Genomic DNA, 18496 nt, shown 5'->3' on the forward strand with positions numbered 1-18496 from the left:
GGCTGACACTAGTACTTATTCTGTAAAATTGTGAACATTAAATGAGTTAACATATGCAAACCAGTTAAAATAATGTTCATCATGTATAAAATGTACTGCTTGTTGATTATTCTTATTATTAATATTATTAACCTGTTCTCTGATTTTTGAATTTCCAAAAGAAAAACTTATATTGCCTGCTATCCCATTTTGAAGGAAAAGTGAAAATGCCAGAAGAATATAAAATCACATTAGAAAAGATGACTTTATAGTTTTTCTCATCAAAATTCAAAATTAAGTTTATTATTGTCTCTAAAAGATACTATAGTTGCACTTTCTGCACACTTTACTAAGGAATACTAATGCCTCCATGATATTCAAAATAAAGTTACTAACTATCTACTCAGGCACAGAGATGAAGAAAGGTTTGCAGTGCTAGAAATTGGCAAGTTGAAGATAAGACCATTCACATAAGTAGGAAAAGAGAAAGAAAATAAAGTCAAAATTAACACTAGGATTAGGATGTAGAGAAGATGCTCTGTCTCAGTCTGTAATCAACTGTGCCAAAAAGGCATTAAAGAACAAAATTAATTTGGGCCTAACAGTCTTCTCCCTGAACCTTAACCAGATCTTCTAACCACTGGAAAAACTCATTAGTTTAACCTCTTTTCTCATTTCTGCATACCAGCTGGAGCCAGTGGAGGAGCAGAAGCACTCAGCAGCTACACAGTTAACCCCCCATCAAGAAACTTGTCAGTGGGATCCCTGCTCTGGGGAGGGTCAGGACTGTGGGGTGCATGTGTCCCTGAACTCATGTTCTTTGATCCTGTGGTTCTGAGAAATACTGAAATCTAGACACATGCAGTAAATTTCATTTGGGCCCACTTTAATTTGGAAGCTGTTCCTTACACAACTGCTTTTGTTCCCATTGAAATCATTCTATTACAGAGATACATGCATACACATGTTTATAGCAGCACAATTTATAACAGCTAGATCTTAGAAACAGCACATATGTCCATCAACAGATGAATGGATAAAGAAAATACAGTATTTATATGCAGTGGAATACTATTCTGCCATAAAGAAAGATAAACTTGATGCATTTGTAGGCAAATGGATGCAACTTTAGAACATATTAAGTGAAATAAGTCAGATACACAAGCCTAAATATTGGATGGTTTCTCATATAAAAATTCAAATATATATGTAAGAGAGAAAGAGAAATAGAAGATAGAAAAAATAGGAAATAGGGAGAAATTCAAATAGTTCCTCAAGTTATCTGTTCCATTGTTTCAAAAATATTTTAAGATATGTGGTAATTTGCTTCATTTATATTTCTAGTATTTTTTTTCTTTGAAAAGGAAGTTTTGTCCTTTGTGTGTTCTTTGTAGGAGTTTTTTTCTCTGTGACTCTTCCACAGAATGTTAACCATTGTTTTTCTCTATTTTGTTATGAAATTTTGTTTTACTTTTTCATAGCAGAAAGTTTTTTATATTTTCTTTATCAATATCTACTTGTATTACATTAAGAGAAAAAAGAAAAAAAATTTAAAACCTGCCTTTTCCTCACATCAGCTTTTGAGGAATAGCAAAATGTCTTTTTTTTTGTTGTAGAGAAAAGTGTTTTTCTTCTCCCACTCCCCAAGTCAGGAGAGAATAGATGAGAAACATTAAACATATTCTTTGTAGCTGAAAGCAACATGTACTTGGATTATCAGACAATGTCTAAGCTAAACTGTAGTAAATCTGTTTGGCTGCAACATCACTGATTGCTAGGGAGGAATGCTCCAGCCATTCCACAAATTCTGTTCCCCGTGCAGTTGTAAAGTTAGGAAGTGCAGTAAGAAGCCCCTGTTTGAGTAGCTTTTCCAATTGCTGGTTGGATAAGCATGTTAGAGGGTTTTGAAGCTGATGCCATATAATCTCCTGAACTTTAGTGCATTGTAAAAACTAAGAGACGAAAACGCTGTGTGAGATGGCTTTGATGAATTGGGGTAAGCTTATATTCTTAAAGACCGTTCAAAGGCTTACTTGACCTTGGGAATTAGAGTTGACCTGCAATCACCTTATCAACGTAGCTCACATTTATTTATTGATTTAGTTTTTTAAAAATGCTTGTATGTAATCAATGGGACCCTCTAATAAGAGCAATATGGAAACTCTGGTTTCCACAATTATAAACAGTAACTTTGGTCATAGAAATTGTTTTCACAACTTAAATGAATTGTAGACTCTCTATAGATAATGTTTCTTCTATGATGTTTTCCTCATTTCTTACAAGGCAGTTTGGAAGGAGAACAAAACTGAAAAGGACAAAAAATTTCATGGGAAAGCTATAGGGCAGTGTGGGAAATGGAAATGCAGTGTTCAAAACTAATAAAAAATGTTGGGGTAAGAAGGCTGATGAGAAGGGAGGGAGCACAGGGCCACAGCACTGGCTGAGAAAACAGACCTCGCCAAAGGCAGCCTGACTGGCTTGAGAAACCTTTGCAGTGTGTGTTAATACCAAAGTTTGGGGACACAGGGCCTGAATTATGAACAGTGAATAACATCATAAACGTAGCAATTCTCAAATGCCAAACCCTTGTGAAAAGCAGTTGGATGGAGAAATACTGGAGCTTTTAAAAGCTCCCTTTCACTTTCAATTTTTTTTAACTTCATGCAGAACTAATTTTATACACTGTTCATTTGATTTGAAAATGCCAGCGTCTGGGGTATCATTAAAGAGCGTTATTGAGGGAGCCACTCTTGGCAAGGATCTTGCTTAAATGCTTAGTTTTTATGTTCCTGCAGAGTTATAGATGAGAAGAAAGCATACCTCAATTTACCCAAAGCCACTCCTCCACGTTGGCCTTGAGCAGGTAACTGCCTTTTTGCTGGGAGCTTCTTTGGCCAGTAGAGGCGCTAGGTGGACCATAGGGACCCCATTACTTCAGGAATAGACATAAATAGACTGTGAAAGGTCCACCCAAATATCCTATGACCAAAGCCTCTTGGAATTTCTTTGATTTCTAGTTGACATAAATTAGAATTACACAGGCGTGAAGAGTCTGCCCCAAAAAGATCAGAGAGGCTGCTGGAGGAGGAGCACTGCCTCTGTGTGAGCCTATTGATTATCCAGCTGCCTTCAGGCCAAGGGGCCTCAGTGGAGGCCATTATTGATCCACACCATGAAAATAATTGAATTAATTCATTTCTCATCAAATTGCTTTTGCCAAGACCTGCCCCAATTCGCAAAGTTCTTAGTTGAGGAGTAAAATAAGTGATTCATTTTAATAAATATTGGTAGCTTTATTCTTCAGGATATAAGAAATCCTGGGGGGGTTTTTTTGTTTGTTTGTTTGTTTTAATACTTTTATTGGTACATTTTAGGTATACAATACGTTTACATTTATCATTGGTGCTTGTACCTGTACATGATGTATCTTGGTTCTTATTTTTTTCCCCATTACCCATGTGCCCTTCACCCCCTCCACCCTTACCTATTTACATAGATTTTGTTTCCATTTTTTTTCTTTTCTCATAATTAGAAATCCTGGTTTTCAATTGGAGTTCTTCATTTAAATGGTATCAAGACTTTATTTAATTTTAATTCAATTTTATCAAACCAATGGGAAGCTAACAAAGAAAGCAAGTAATAGAAAGCAGTCAGTTCTTTCAGTCCAGAAATCTGCTTTACAACCTTAAGAAATCAAGGGCCGAGTTTTTTGCACCCCATTTTATCTAAAAATATTCAGGAAAATTTGACCACTGCAGTTTTCAGGAAGTAATTAGGTAAGAGAAAGGCTCAACGACCTAAATATTTCTGTGGAGAAAATGGAGTTTTTATCTGCTTATTTAGGAATCATGAGCAGGAAAGCCCTATGGGGAAAATAATACAGGACTCTTAACTAATATTCAGAACTGACTGGAAAAATTAGTTTAAGGGAAAAATGATTTGTGGGTCACTGTGTCCAGGACTGTTTGGGTAGCAATTGAGCCATGAAACAAAAGTGTATACCTGCAAGGACTCCCCTCTTCCCTGCCATGAATGCACAGCTGTTTTCAGATTGCCCTTAGCCAAAGTTTAAGATTTAAAATTAATGCTGTATCAAAGAAAATAAAGTGGAAAAAAGAGAAAAGAAAACATTTCACTCTAATAAGACAGGAGTGGTCTAACTGTATTGACTCTGCAGTCCTCTCCTGTGACTGACATGACCCTTACCCAAAGAGCCCACCATCCCATGTGCTCCCAAAAAAGGGGGTGACGAAAAATGGTGAGAGTATAGCTGGGGCTCTAAAATCTGAACTTAAGTCCTTCACTTGAACCATCACCATCTTGTTCCTTTTGCTGATAAAACAGTTTCTCTAGGTGATTTTCACATAGGAACACTTTAAAACACATTTTTACAACCCTCTCCTGATTATTCCTGGTAATTGAAACAGAGAAAAGCACATCAGCTGAAATTCAGAGGTTACCTCTCAACCTCATTTTATCCAGGCATTCCCATCTCCTCTTATTCTAACCCTCTTCACCTGAACTGCTAAGCAGTAACTGAAACAACCTTCTAGTATTGAAATATTAAACCAAGAAACACTGGTGTGTAGCTTTACAGGAGAGGTTAAAGTGGTGAGCACCACTGTCAGGCTGCTAAGTTTTCAAATTTTAGCTCTACCACTTTACTATCTGTAGGACCTTCAGCAACTTAATCTCTAGAAGCCTCAGATTCACCTGAGATCATCTGCAAAATGGGAATAATAACATTTAATCCAGAGAGTGTTAAAAGATTGAATAAAATACAGCATTGCACTAAAGCACTTACCCCAAAGTCAGGCACATTATAAATCCTCAAGAAATGTTAACTTCTATTATCATTGTTGCTACTATTTATTTATGTATACCTAGTTTCTTTGGAATCCTATCTGATATACCAAGTGCCTGCCTCTAGCAAGGTTATAATATTCTAGCCATGGATATAAATTCACATATTAAGATCTTAGTAAAACTAGCCTGCTGAGATTCAGGCAGGAATTCTTAAATAGTAGAATTTTCCATGTCAAACAGCCAGACAATATTCAGGCTGAGATCTGTTTGGTTTGTTTCTTCAGGAAAATGGACCTCTGTGTAGACTTAAGGGAACATGCTAAAAGTAGCTGCTTGTGTTTTACTTCCCTCTATTGTGCATAATGAAGTTGTTTGCTGGTTGGTTGGTTGGTTGGTTTTATAAAGAGGCGGAAGAAGAAAGCCTACTCTTCCTCCAAATACGGTAGGGTGAATAGAATGCTATGTTGGAGTGTGCCTGAAGATTGCTTTGTAATAAATAATATCCTTGGAGCTTTGATTTAGCTTCAGTAGTAATATGAAAGGATTAAATTATAGGATCATATTATCTTTTAAATTTAGAAATAGCAAAGATAACAGCAGTTCCTTAACATGGATCAGATTAGATCCCAGAACTCCTAAGCACTTGACCTAAGGATGGCCTTCAGGGGCCCAGCAGACTGAGGGACTTCCACAGGTTGGGAATGATACACAGTTAGGTGTGCCATGCCACATTCAATAAAAATGCTCTTCTTCTTCGTACATAGTTTTTCAGTGAAAACCTAAGCCTTTCTCCCCCTAAATTTATCATATATTTATTCATTTATTTAATAAATATTGAGAGGCTAAATATGCTTCAGTCACTGTAATAGGTGACAGATCAGGAAAAACAGTGAACAAATATATTTCTATTTCAAGGAACCTACAGCCGAGGAGACAGACAAGCAAACAGGCAACTAGGATACTGTGAAATTGCCAATTAATGTTTTTTAAAAGAACGTTCAAAATTATGTTTCTCCTGAACAAAGACTTTCACTTTGATTTCAAATCAACTTTCAGCTATGGCCCTCTAAAGTCCTTTTTTTCTACCAACCTAGTATTACATTTCTAAAGAAGATTGTCTAGAAACAGTTCTTACTTTCTCTCTGCTCATTACAATCTAATTCCATGCACCATGGAACTCATGCTGCTCTTTTGAAGGTCAGCAGTGACCTTTGTGTCACCCAATGCAGCAGCTACTTCTCTGTCCCTAACTTGCTCTATCTCTTGGCAGCTGCATCCTTATGGTAACCATTCCCCCTTTGTGCGAATACTTTTCTCTTGTTTTCCATGTCCCCACACTGCTGGCTTTCCCCCTATATATCTGTCTCCCCTTCTTGCCTCTCCATGCCGCCATTCATCTGTAAAATGGAAATAATAGCATTGACTGCAAAGGTTATTTGGAGGGGTGAGTTGATCCTGTGTAAACTTCCTTATAGGAAGTATGTAATGAATGCAAAATGAATACTGACTTGGATTTAATATACTTCCTGTAGTTGAGAAATCTGAGGGCAGCTGAAAGCCTCTTGAGCTCTGAACAACCAGACAGAGCTCAGGTACCAGCTGAGTGGTTAGACTTGCTGTCCAGAGCACAGCCCTGAAAGGCTCTGATTTATGTATAATTGCTTTCCTGAAAACAAACAAACAAAAAATCACTTTTTAGGTTTTTTTATCTAAAGATTTACTGATTTGTGTAGAATAAGTTTTTGCTGATAATAAATTTATTTTAGAAAACAGGTCAAATCCGTAAACCCTACCTGATGGAAACTACAATTTTAGAAAGACACTTTTTTCATCAGATACCCAGTTGGTGATTACCACTACCCTAGCCTTTATGTAAGAAAATAACTGAAGTCAATAAAGCCATTAGGCACAAAAGAAAACATTTTTTTTTAGTTCAGATAGTTTTCCCCCTCAATTATGCTTTTCAGCTTAACTTCAAGAGTCTAATTTAGAAACACCCAGATGTGTTCCATAAATACCTTGCACCTACCACTTAGTGACTACATTAGTTATCTTATTAGGGCCCAGGTTTTTTCAAATTGTTGTTCTTTTGCTGAACCATTTAGAGCACTGCAGATGACTTCCCTAAGTGGATTTTTCCATCCTGGTGTCCTACATACATCAGTTTTGGTTTTTATCTGTACTGCATGTGCAAATATAAAGATTTGAGCAATGGCTCAAGTCCACGACCAGCAGTCTGTGGCTCAGAATAGCCAACAGAAGACTGTGCACCTGGAGCTTGCACTTGATGTGAAACCTCTTTCCTGATGGAATATTGCTTGGAGATACAGGGAATCAAAATGTCATTAGTTTTTTTTTTCTCTGACAGTCTAGTTGTCGGGCTTCCTGTCACACTAATGTCTAATTAGAGACTTCAGGTTAGCGAGCCCCAATTCTCACTTAACACTGCAGGCGTTTCTGTGATCCCCATCCTCCCAGGTTCTTTGCTGCTTTCTCACTGTGCTAATTTAAGTGAATAGAAGCCGTGCTAGTGTTAACAGGCAACCTACATTTCATGAGAAAGAGACAGCATGAAGCCAGGCCTGTTGTGATATTGACAGTGCATAGCACTTTCAATCACTGCAGAGTCTGAAATGGAATGACTGCATTTGACAAAGTTGACTGAATTTATGAGCCTGCCTCTGTCAGGTTCATTGCATTCTCTGTATCTGTCTCTTTCTGTACTTTGGGATTTTTAGATGAGTTCTTTTTTTGCCACCCAAAAGTAATATTTCTTATCTCTGTTTAAAAAAAAACCTTAAAAGACCTCAGTTTGCGAATATGAGGTTCATATATGAAACATAGTTCATTATCGGTGATGTGTAATCAGCTGGTTTCCATATTGAGCAGGTGACTTTTAGGCTCCAATGAGATGCTCAGTTTTTCTTCTTAAAACTGTGTTAAATACTTAGTCATAAGTACTGTGTTTTCCCACATCATGGTGATTCCTTAAGGAAGGACCAGTTCCATATGAGAACTGAGTTTAGAGGAGTCTTTCCCTCTCATTACCTGTTGGAAAAGTCATATGGCAGCCTTCTTTGGCAATGCCAAATTAAGTATCTAAGGCTACATATTGAAGAAGGGGAATCCATTCCAGTTTTTCCACATTTAAAAAAATAAAACTCTTATTTCAGACAGTGAATAATATTTTTTAAAAGATAGACTAATAAACTATCAAAGCAACAGATACTCTCTTCTCCAGAACTGCTGACTCAGAATTTAATATAAAGGACATCATCAGAAGTGGGTCATTTGTTAGTTTAAATAATCTTAATTCAGGTCTTGTCCTCAGATACTAATGGTAGGAATCACCTGTACTTTCTAGGAGCATTTCAATCAGTGTTGGATCAGTAGGTCTCCACTTAAAGTGTGCACATGCATCTCCAGGAAGCTTTCAAAAAAAACTGATGCCTGAGTCCCTCTGATCTACCAAGAGTCTTACAATTGCCTGGGATATGGTCCAAGCATTGGAACATTTAAAAGCTCTCCAGGTGATTTTGATGAGCAATTGAGGTGACAACCACCACATTCTTGTTTGTACTCTTGATTGCAGACACAGTTTAATTCATCCCATGTCACTAAACATGTATCACATAGGCATTACTGTGGGGTTCCTGGCAGAATGCGTTGGTTTAACTGAGAAAGGAAGAGGGAAGGATGGAAAAGAGAAAGAGAGCGGGATGCTAAGCTAGGAAGCTGAGCCTTATTACTAAAAAGAAAGAGATGAGAGATTGTAAAGGTGCCGCCAAACTCTTGGTTTTCTGCTCTAACCATAGGAAAACTGCAATACAGTGTGGCATGTCACCCAAACAGGGACATGAGAAGTCCTCTACAAAGGGTTGGAGGGGTAGAGTCATAAAAATCTATGCAGGCCCACAGAGTGCTGGTACATGTTGTTGGCTATGGAAGGTCCTAGAAAAATCAATGTATCCTCTACTCATGCTTTTCTTATTGTCCCATTTAAAATATTTTGAACTGCACTCTGATGGCCCATCTTATTTACATGCAAATTTGGGTGGTACTAAACTTTACATTACTTTTGTTTTATCCTTTTCTCAGTATATGCCATCTCCAAGCCTTTGGGCAGTAGCTGAAAGAGTAGCATGGTTTATCTGAATATGCATTTTCCACAGACTTTTACTGGCACCTAGTAAACATCAGGTTCCAGGAAGACCCAGTACACTTTCCCAGAGACCCATGAAACTGAGAGAGAAGCAGACCCCTGAGGCATATTGCCCCAGAGACAACACTCTGCCTCTGGGCTCCCACAACTCAGCCCCTGGGGCTGTTAGCACTAAGTGACATTGCCCAGGGAGTCTATGAAGAATGACAGGCCAGCGTCAGGACAGAGCCCGGAATTAGAAGGCAAGAGCTGAGTGTGCTATTTGCGACAGTTTCATGGAGGCACTGTGATTATCTTACTTTTCCCACCTGAAGAGAGAGGGATCCATTTTTTTGTTCCTCCCCTCCTTCAAAGCAGAGCTATTTGAAATTAGAACTTACTTTACTTACACACTTGGATGAAGCAAGAGAGACACTGCATATTTTACAAAGAAAAGAACGGACTAGTTCTATACTAGCTCATGAACTGGTTCCTTTTTTTCCTGCATAATATGTATCGTTAATGGACATGGTGCAAGACTAACACTGCCTTGTCCTTCAGAAGTCCATTTAATGATGCACTCCTATAATTCCAGCACTCAGGAGGCTGAGGCAGGAGTGTGAGTTTGAGGCCAGTCTGGGCTACATAATGAGTTCAAGGCCAGCCTAAATTACACAGTAAGAATCTGTCTAAAAAGAAAAAGTTCACTTAAATATCATTTCTTTTGGAAAGCCCTTTCCTATATTCCTTGGAAACATCAGGCGCCTATATGACTTCAGTCCATGAAAACTTGGATTTCTTTGAAAGCATTTCTCAGGTGTTTTTGGTGCTGCTGCTACACGTGCCTATCATCCCAGCTGGATTGTAATCTCCAAGAGGGTAGACCCCATATCTGTCGCGCTGACCATTCTACCTTGGAATGTGGTGTAGTACTTGCTGGGAGATGAGAAAGAAAGCAGTGTCAACTTCTGACACAGTAGCAGTTGTTCCTGTCAAAAGGCCCCTTGTTAATCCTGCACCTTCATCATGTTTCCGTCATGTGTCAAAGTCTCATGCAGCCCCAGTTCCGTACCAGGATATCCCACAGGCCATGTGGGACCCATTGTCATTTGCATATCCACAGAGGAGCCATTTTGAAGATTGTCAGGGACTTGGAAATGTATGTACATGCCAACTGCCATCATTTTTTAAATATCACAAAATGAATGTCAGTAAACATTTTACTGAGCAAGTGATTCGCTAGCCCTTATTCTGACATTTCTTCACCACACTGTTTTAAGGAGGTGCCAAGGAAGTGCACTGAGCAGAGAGTATCATGTGTTAGGGTTCTGAATTCAAACCCTGGGTGCCAGTCACTAGCCCAGTGACCCTGTGTGACATAACAATTCTGCATGAGCTACCATTCTATATTATTAATTCTCAGATTCCTGGAGAATAGTAGAAGCTTATTAAATCTTACTCCATTTCCCTTCACCCCCATCCTTATCGGAATAGCAATATATGTTTATTTTACCTTATTCATTAGGACAAAAAACCCACAAGTTTATTTTTCAAGTATTTTACCCAAATAAACCATGCCAAAGAGAAAAAAGAAAAAGCTTAATTTCCTTACACATGAAATCCAGTACAGTGTGCTTATCAGTGGGAACATGGGGCAATTTTGATTGGAGATTTCTCCTATTCTGGGCCTGTATTACTTGCTACATGTTCTCCAGGGCAACATGACAAATGCCACTGTGACAATAGAACCAATGAAACAAAACCCCATCTGGTTTGTATTTGCTCCCAGGTAGGGGTGAAGCCATATCAATTCCAGAAGCCCAAGAAATGAAAATGTAGAAGCAGCATTGCTTTGACTCAGGAGACTCATACACAGTTTTGTCTCTGCCACCAAGTAACTGTGACATCAAAAAGGACATTTAGTCACAAAATTTTCAGATCTTCTGTCAGGTCCTCCTAGGTCTCTGACAGTGAGCAGGTTGCTGATGCTGTAAGCTAAAGCATCAAAGCCTCTGAATTATGTGGAGTTTTGCAAAGTTTTGGAAACCATTACTTTCACAGGGTTGGGTGCCATTGATCTCCCATAAGGAGGGTTGCCATCCTTTAAGCCAAAGTATAGCTTAGTTATTTCTTGAGTACTGCCTGACAGCCATATGACCCACCAAAACTGTTGAACCATCATCACGAGCTGCTTTGTTCTTCTGTGAAAATATGTTAGAAATTCCAAAGAAAGTACCCAGGCAAAGAGGTACCTAGTGGTGTCAGAAAAGATAATCGCCCCAAATCACCTGGGGTATGAACGTCAAAGGATTAAAGGAGTTGGGGTCTACCATAATGTCAAGACTTCAGAGACTAATACCACTGTAGCGGGAATGATCTGGGAGCAAGGTGAACTTAATCTGTAAAATTTCTGATGTAATACTATTTGTTGCTTATCCATTTGTTCAACACATCCTCATTAAACAACTCCTATATTAACTTAACCTAGCAAATATTTATTGAATATGTACTTTGTGCTAGGCATCCTCTAGGGTTCTAGAAATTTAGCAGTAAACAAAAATCTCCCATCTCTTGGAGCTTATATTCTAGTGGGGTAAGAATATACCAGACAGTGTGTATAGGACCGTAAACAAATAGATGACTAAAATACTTGTTGTTGTCAAGGAACTTACAGTCTGGGATAATGTAGGATGTTTTATTGTTGATACTTTAAATAATGTTCATTTTTGTGGAAACCTTTCCCCCATTAAACAATAAATGACCTTAAGTAGTTTATTCTTATGTATGACATAATATATTTAGATGTTATATTTCTTATTTCTTCCTAACAAGAAATATGTCCTATTTTACAATGAGAATTAAAGAGGAAATAAGAATCACTTGCTATAAATAGTTTCTTCCATAAGTTTTATCACAAATCATATTTTTTGAACAGCAGGTATCATTGATATGGTAGTTAAGGCCTAGATTTACATTTATCACCTGGAAATATGTGGAGAAAGTATTGATAAGGAGGTGAGAAAACTGTGACAGGCTAGATAAGTTGGTTAAGCTGAATCTCTGAACCCTGTCACTCTCCTCATGCTTGGACTGCTGCAGCAGCAATATAATGAAAGTATGGCATGATTTACCTTAATTAGCACAGCAATTTGCCTCACATTTTCAAAAAGTCCAAGTAGATGTTAACTCAAAATAGATTAAAATACCAGACAAATTGCTACTACCTTAAAAAGAGTTATAATTATTTTTTAAATGTAAATTATGGCTATACAGTCTTTAGAGAGAACTATAAAACACAATCTTTCTTATATTTTTGAAAAACCTGTGGCACATGCTTTTTTCCCCTTTAATCACAGTAATTTCTTCAAATGACAGCACTGTGTATTTCCTAAGGAAGGTACACTGCATTTTTCAAATCTTATGTGTAGTATTGGAGTTGCCATTGACAGTTTTCAGCAAGAAATTGAATACAAAATCCAGGTATTGTGGGGAAAATTTTTTTTAAATCTTTATCTTTATATTTCATTTTTATATTACATGTATTTTATGAGTTGGAACAGAGAATAGTTCTTTTTATTCTAGCACCTGGAATTGAGCATGACAAAATGTCTGTAGAAATGTATATTTAGGAATAACACTTTAAAATGATTTTGACTCTCCTGGTGTCTTACACTGAACCTACAGCACCAACACACATAAGGAGTCTCTACAAAGAGGAGGTGAGCATAATTTTACTTCTGAGGAGTAAAATAAACATAATAAAAACATAAGTTTTATATTAAATTCAAAACGCTGTGCTACCAGGAGAGATTATAAGCAAAAGATAAAAACTACCTTAGTGTGCATATGTACTTTTGCTGAATAACTTCTACCAACAAAGCACTAACAGAGAATATATGCATTTTCCTCTTGGCTTTGTTTTCTAGAATTTACAGAACATAGCTCACAAAAGGGTTGCCTAGAAGACACATTTTATCCACAGAGGATTACTGGTGCCATTTTTCATACAGCTACACAAAACCAACTTGTTATCTATTCTTACGCATAACTTATAAAAGCCAGAGAATTAACATAGTGCCATCTCTATTCTCAACCACAAGTATACCTTATTTTATGCAACAGATACAAATTGAATTTTGTATATCAAAAGATATATAAAGTACATTAGGAGGGCTGACAGAATACATTAACTCTGTACCATGAAAGTCTTTACTTAGGTGAAAAATTGTCCCCTAATTTATAGACTTCATAAATTTATATCTTCATGTATCAAGTTTGCTTGAGGTGAATTTATATGCCCCTTTCTGGAAAACAGTTATCACATAGAGACATTTTCTATTTTTAAAAAATTCCCTCTCCAAAACAAATTGCCTGTCAATCCTAAGTACAAAACTGTGTATAGACCCATGTGTAGACAGGAAAAGATGTACCATAGAAAAGAGTCCCTCTCTTGATGGTGAGTGTAAATGCTTTCTCTTCTCCATTCTTTTCCTGTTTGTTTTTAGCCAGTAGTTCCTTGAATGTGAGGTGACTTGGACTTCACAGATTTCCTTTGCAGTACCTCACAAATATTCCAAGGGTTCTCTCTGACCAAATGACTTCTGCTCTCCTTTGGTGAAAACTGCATTTTTCTGGATGTGTGTATGGCAGGAAGGAGAAAGGTGACCTAACTGCAGCATGAGGAACATCATTTAAGGGAAAGAGAGGGCTGGGGATTTAGCTCAAGGGTGCCGCCGCCTGCCTTGCAAGCCCAAGGTCCCAAGTTAGATCCCCGGTACCAAAAAACAAACAAAAAATAAATAAATAAAGGAAAGGGAGAATTTCCTGACACTGAATATTTTAAATCTGGATTACGTTATTAAGAAAAGTTCTGGCATCTCCTCTAGAGAGCATAAGAAAGAATACATTATTCTTGTATATGAAATATGTTCTACAGATTACTTCTTGCCCTGTGATGATTTTGTTTTGAACATTACAACTGTTATCAGTGTTTATTTCTGAGATATCCCATATGTAGAACAATATTGATCAGCACGGGAAAATATAAATTGCCCTAACATATCATTAATTTACTCTTACATTCAGTGACCATTTCTTGAGTGTCTAGTACAACAAGAAGAGCTACCATTTAGGGGGCTTTCTTATGTCACTCAGTGCTAGACATGTTATTACATTTGATCTTTATAACAATCCTGTGACACAAGTACTTTTTTATCCTGTTTTTACAGTTGAAGAAATAAAATCTCAAATAAGTGAAAGCAGGATTCAAATATGCTAGTTTTGAATAGAGAAATATCCTGACAAAGATTAAGTATCATGAGGATAATGTTATCAGTACTAAAAAAATTAATTTGGACCATATTTTTCCAGCTCGCCCAGAAGGCACCATGTTGTTTCAGAAACACGCAGACAACCAGCCTTCATGATCATCATACTTCTAAGCAGGCTTTCAAAGCAAACAACAAGGGTTTCGTGTTGTTTTAGGTTTTTCCTGGTGGTCTCAGTTTTTTCAGTAATGAACATCAAAAGGGATGCTTGAAAATGTGCGTTCCAAGTATCTTCCTTAAGACTTTCGCAGTATAGCTTACTCAGTATAAATGAAATATTGATGTATTTGAAAATGCCCAAGTATTCAATAAAGATTTTAAATAAACCTACCTAAAAGTTGTGGTTCTTAGGTTAATCATTAATTTACCTAAAGGATGAAGGAAGCTGTCTACTTCTGTGATATGAACTGCAATCAGCTTAAAAATAATTGACAAATTAATCCCTTCACAGCACAGCAATTGTAAAGGTGTTAGTTTTAATTAGGCCTGTCTGATTGCCTTGTCTAATCAAGAATCAAGGTGGTATCTTTGATGGTTAAGGTCTGTTGGGGCCATCCCTGACCTGCCAGCCATGTATGTTTTAATTATTGATTCCTCACATTTCAGCCCTTTTCACAAAGGGACTTGAAGTTTGCAATGCCTTAACATTTAAAGGGAAGAAAAATAAACATTTTTCTAGCACCTCTATCTAGAATCCTGTGTATTCTTCCCCCCATTATACAGTATTTCTTCTAAAAAGACAGTCATGTTGATGAAGAATTAAAATCCACATTGGAATGTATTCTTACTATTTCCCCACATTTCAAGCACTAGAAGTTCAAAGGACATTGTTAATATCTTGAAAAATCACAGTCATTTATGTTTCTAAAAAACACATATGATTTCTTGAGATCATGTCCTTTTAAAAAAATCCATATGGGCAAATGTGATTCTGAGAAATCAGAGAAATCAAACAAAAAGGAGACTGGTCTTCTCACAAAACACTTACTCATGTTGCTAAGCAGAAAAGCATTGGGCTGCAGGTGTCATCAGAAGCAGACCACAGCATGCTGGCGAGGTTGGGCAGCTGCGTGGTGTTGGTGGTCACCTGAGCATGATGATGGTTCTTCTCTGGTTGCAGGTCAACGAAGTGACCGTGGAACAGCTGGTGCAGCAGTACCCCCATATCACCTTCAGCACTGTCCTGCAGGACTGCAAGAGGACCTTGGAGAGAGCCTATCAGATGGGCTGGACCCCCAATATGTCTGCCGCCTCCTCCTAATGTGCATGCCCACACATGGGTACACTTGGATCCTTCTGCGGGGCAGAGAAGTGTAGATTTGGAATGGGTGATCTCATGGAAAGGTTTTAACTATCACCTGTCTGTGTGTGTACCAGAGTGTGTATATTTGTGTCTTGTTTGCCTACTGCATAGCATAAGCGCACTTGTTATTTGTTCCCAGGTGAGCTGACTTTTTTTTTTCTTAAAAATTGAAGATTATGAAAGCCACACAAAGTTAGTTTTTAAGTTTAAAGGCTTATTTCTTTAAACAACAATTTTTAATAGAGAGCCAAAGAATTGGACTATTTTGAGCTTCTGATTTCTGCCATTTTTAAAATGCCCAAAAAAGAAATCTTTCTTTTTTGATGGAATAGAATTGCGCACTTCAACAGGTCAGCCCAGGAGTGATGGTGTACTAATTGGAAGCCTGCAAATTAATGATCTTCAAAATTCCAAGCACATGTACACATATAGTTATTTACACTCTTAGATGCCCACACCTGTGGGTGTACAAACACACCAGGGTGGTTTCTTCATAAACCATTCCTGACAGAGGGGACTTCCTCCAGGCCATAGAGGGAGCACGTCATCCACTGTGGCACCTCCTAATTAAGTGTGTCCACAAGTGGGCAGCTTTCTGTCTGGTGAGTGACTTAGGGACTAGAAAGAATGAAGCCTTTTGTAAATTTTTTATATGGAGAAAACAATCTGAACTCCCTTGGCCAGCTCACAAAAATTAATTATTCATTATTCTACACATTCTGTTGAGTACTAAATATTTTAGTTGGTTTTACATTAATATTGTGTTAGCTTTTATTTTGTGGATAGCAAGTGATTGGGATATATTTTAGTGACATTTGGAGGTAATCTTAGCATTATCCACAATGAAGCCACCAATGTAATTAATGGTGTATAGTCATTTAAAAAAATCTACAGATCATTTCATTACTTTGTTAACTTTGATAATTATGAAGACATATTTCTGAGATTTGGGGTAGTCACATTAATAGACAGTTCATGAGTGAAATATAAGTAGACAATCTACTGAATTTTTTTTTTTTTTGCTTTGCTTTGGGTTTCAGAACAGATTTTTGGATATATGCATGTTATCGGTTTTTTTAATAGTTCTTATGCTACTGCAAAGATCTATTGCTAGCTACTGTATGAGTTAAGAAGAAAATTAGAAAATCTGTTCATTAAGATTCTGTTTACACTTGCCAGAAATAAGTATTTTTGTTTAATTGAAGATTGCCAGCTTTTGGTTAAGACAGTAGCTATCAGAAAATGGATATGCATTTGATTTCACACATCTTCACAATTAATTCATTGTAGGTACTCAGGCTCCAATAAACTTTCCTATATCTAGATTTATAATCAAGACTGTAAGGAGCCTTTTTAAGCTAAAAAGTGATTATCTTTCATAGTAGAACTAAAAATAAAACCCTGATTTGTCAATTTGCTATTTATTCCTCCCGATGTGGGCATAACTGTTATTTTGTCTTTAACAGATATAAAGTTTGAGTTCATTTCCTATAATTCCAAATATTGTTAAAATGATACTAGCTGTAAGAAACAAAAGATAGCCTTACATATGAATGTCATTCATGTATTTATAGTGACTTCTTTTTTATAAACAACTGTTTCTTTTGATTATATCAACATATTTCTAATGTGACAATTTTTGTTTTAATTCCAATCAGTTCAGAAAATGTAGTCAGTAAACACTAAGGATATTTTCCCATAGCTAAATAGATTACTAATTTAATTTTAAGGGAGTAAAATTTGTGTGAGAAAAAGCTGTTTACCATTAATAAACTACATTTCTTCTTACACAGTGAACTGTGTCATTTTCATATCCATTTCTCCACCACTGAAAAATCTTATTTCACAACATTTAAATTGATTTTTAACCCAAAACTAATTTATAGGACAGTATGTATAGTAATAGTAGCTTCAGTGAATAAAAAATGTTTAATTTTATATATGTCATACTATATTTTAAATAATTTTAAAAGGGACAAAAGAAGGGAGAACAATCTATGTTATAGAAGGTATAATTTCAGTTCAAAGTTATAATAATCTTTGGAGTGTTACAGTTTGGTTGTCAAATGGTTTCAGAGTGTATAATTGATTTTTTAAAATGTCTCATTGTTTTAAATAAAGTACAGCACTAAAACATGCTTTAGCTTGGGGGTGGGATGGGGTGGGGACTGCACTTATTCTCTAAGATGTCAGCTACTCCAGAAAGCCTGATGCAACATAACCTGGAAAACTGCTTTGGTACATTTGTAGAAATCTGTAGACGTATCATTTCTAGCCTCAAAGCATTAATCTCAAAAAACAGCCAGGAAAAGCATCACTCTGAGTGATTCTGTGATGGTTGTTGAATGTGTTCTCATTAGATGCTTTAAAATGAGGCTTGAAATAATTTTTTTCTACGCAATATAGTTTCTTTTTCTTTCCTTTTTTCTGTTTGTTTGCTTAGCGTATCATAAATACATGTGAACATGTTTAATGCAGGGCTTTTTATCCTCTCCAAAATGTCAACAGTATTTTCAGAATAAAACCTATGAAATACATTGCTGTAGTGAAAAACTCTGGTCCTTTGTCTTTAATGTCTTTTTGAGTGGATAAAGAAAATCACCCAGTTTGTAGTTTCTATATTTCTGTGAATCTTTTGACCTTGCAATGGGTTGCAATAAAAGAGAAACAAAACACTGTATCTTTTGTTTTATTTTAGAAACAATAAATGGCCTCTCCTGTCCTTGTTGGCTGAGTATGATGCATTCAGTAGTCTCTGTCCTTGTGTGTTTTACTACAAACTTATGTAGGTTTGACTAAGGCAGATTAATAAACAACATTGCATTTAGGAGGTGCTAATTTGGCCAGTGATTACTGAGATAAGATTAAAATCTCAAGGGTTTCTACAAGTGAATTGTTTAAAATCCCATTCCTTAAATAGTCCCTCATTTACTTAGCTGT

General features: G+C 36.7%; 1 protein-coding gene across 3 annotated transcripts in view; it reads left to right on the forward strand.

The window, feature by feature from the left end:
* Fbxl17 (F-box and leucine rich repeat protein 17) overlaps positions 1–18234 on the forward strand; it is a 489427-nt gene extending 471193 nt beyond the window's left edge. For all 3 annotated transcript variants that reach the window (XR_015438886.1, XM_021255850.2, XM_004841762.4), the window contains one exon: positions 15374–18234. Coding sequence is in view for 2 of the 3 variants with exons in the window: in XM_021255850.2 (XP_021111509.2) it covers positions 15374–15514 (141 nt within the window). In the remaining variant the exon portion in view is untranslated. The remainder of the gene's footprint in view (positions 1–15373) is intronic.
* The last annotated feature ends 262 nt before the right edge of the window (positions 18235–18496 follow it).

Source organism: Heterocephalus glaber, unplaced genomic scaffold (assembly GCF_053883595.1).
Source record: "Heterocephalus glaber isolate CG9 unplaced genomic scaffold, H.glaber_assembly_v1.0 deba00001465, whole genome shotgun sequence".
Taxonomy (NCBI): Eukaryota; Metazoa; Chordata; class Mammalia; order Rodentia; family Bathyergidae; genus Heterocephalus; species Heterocephalus glaber.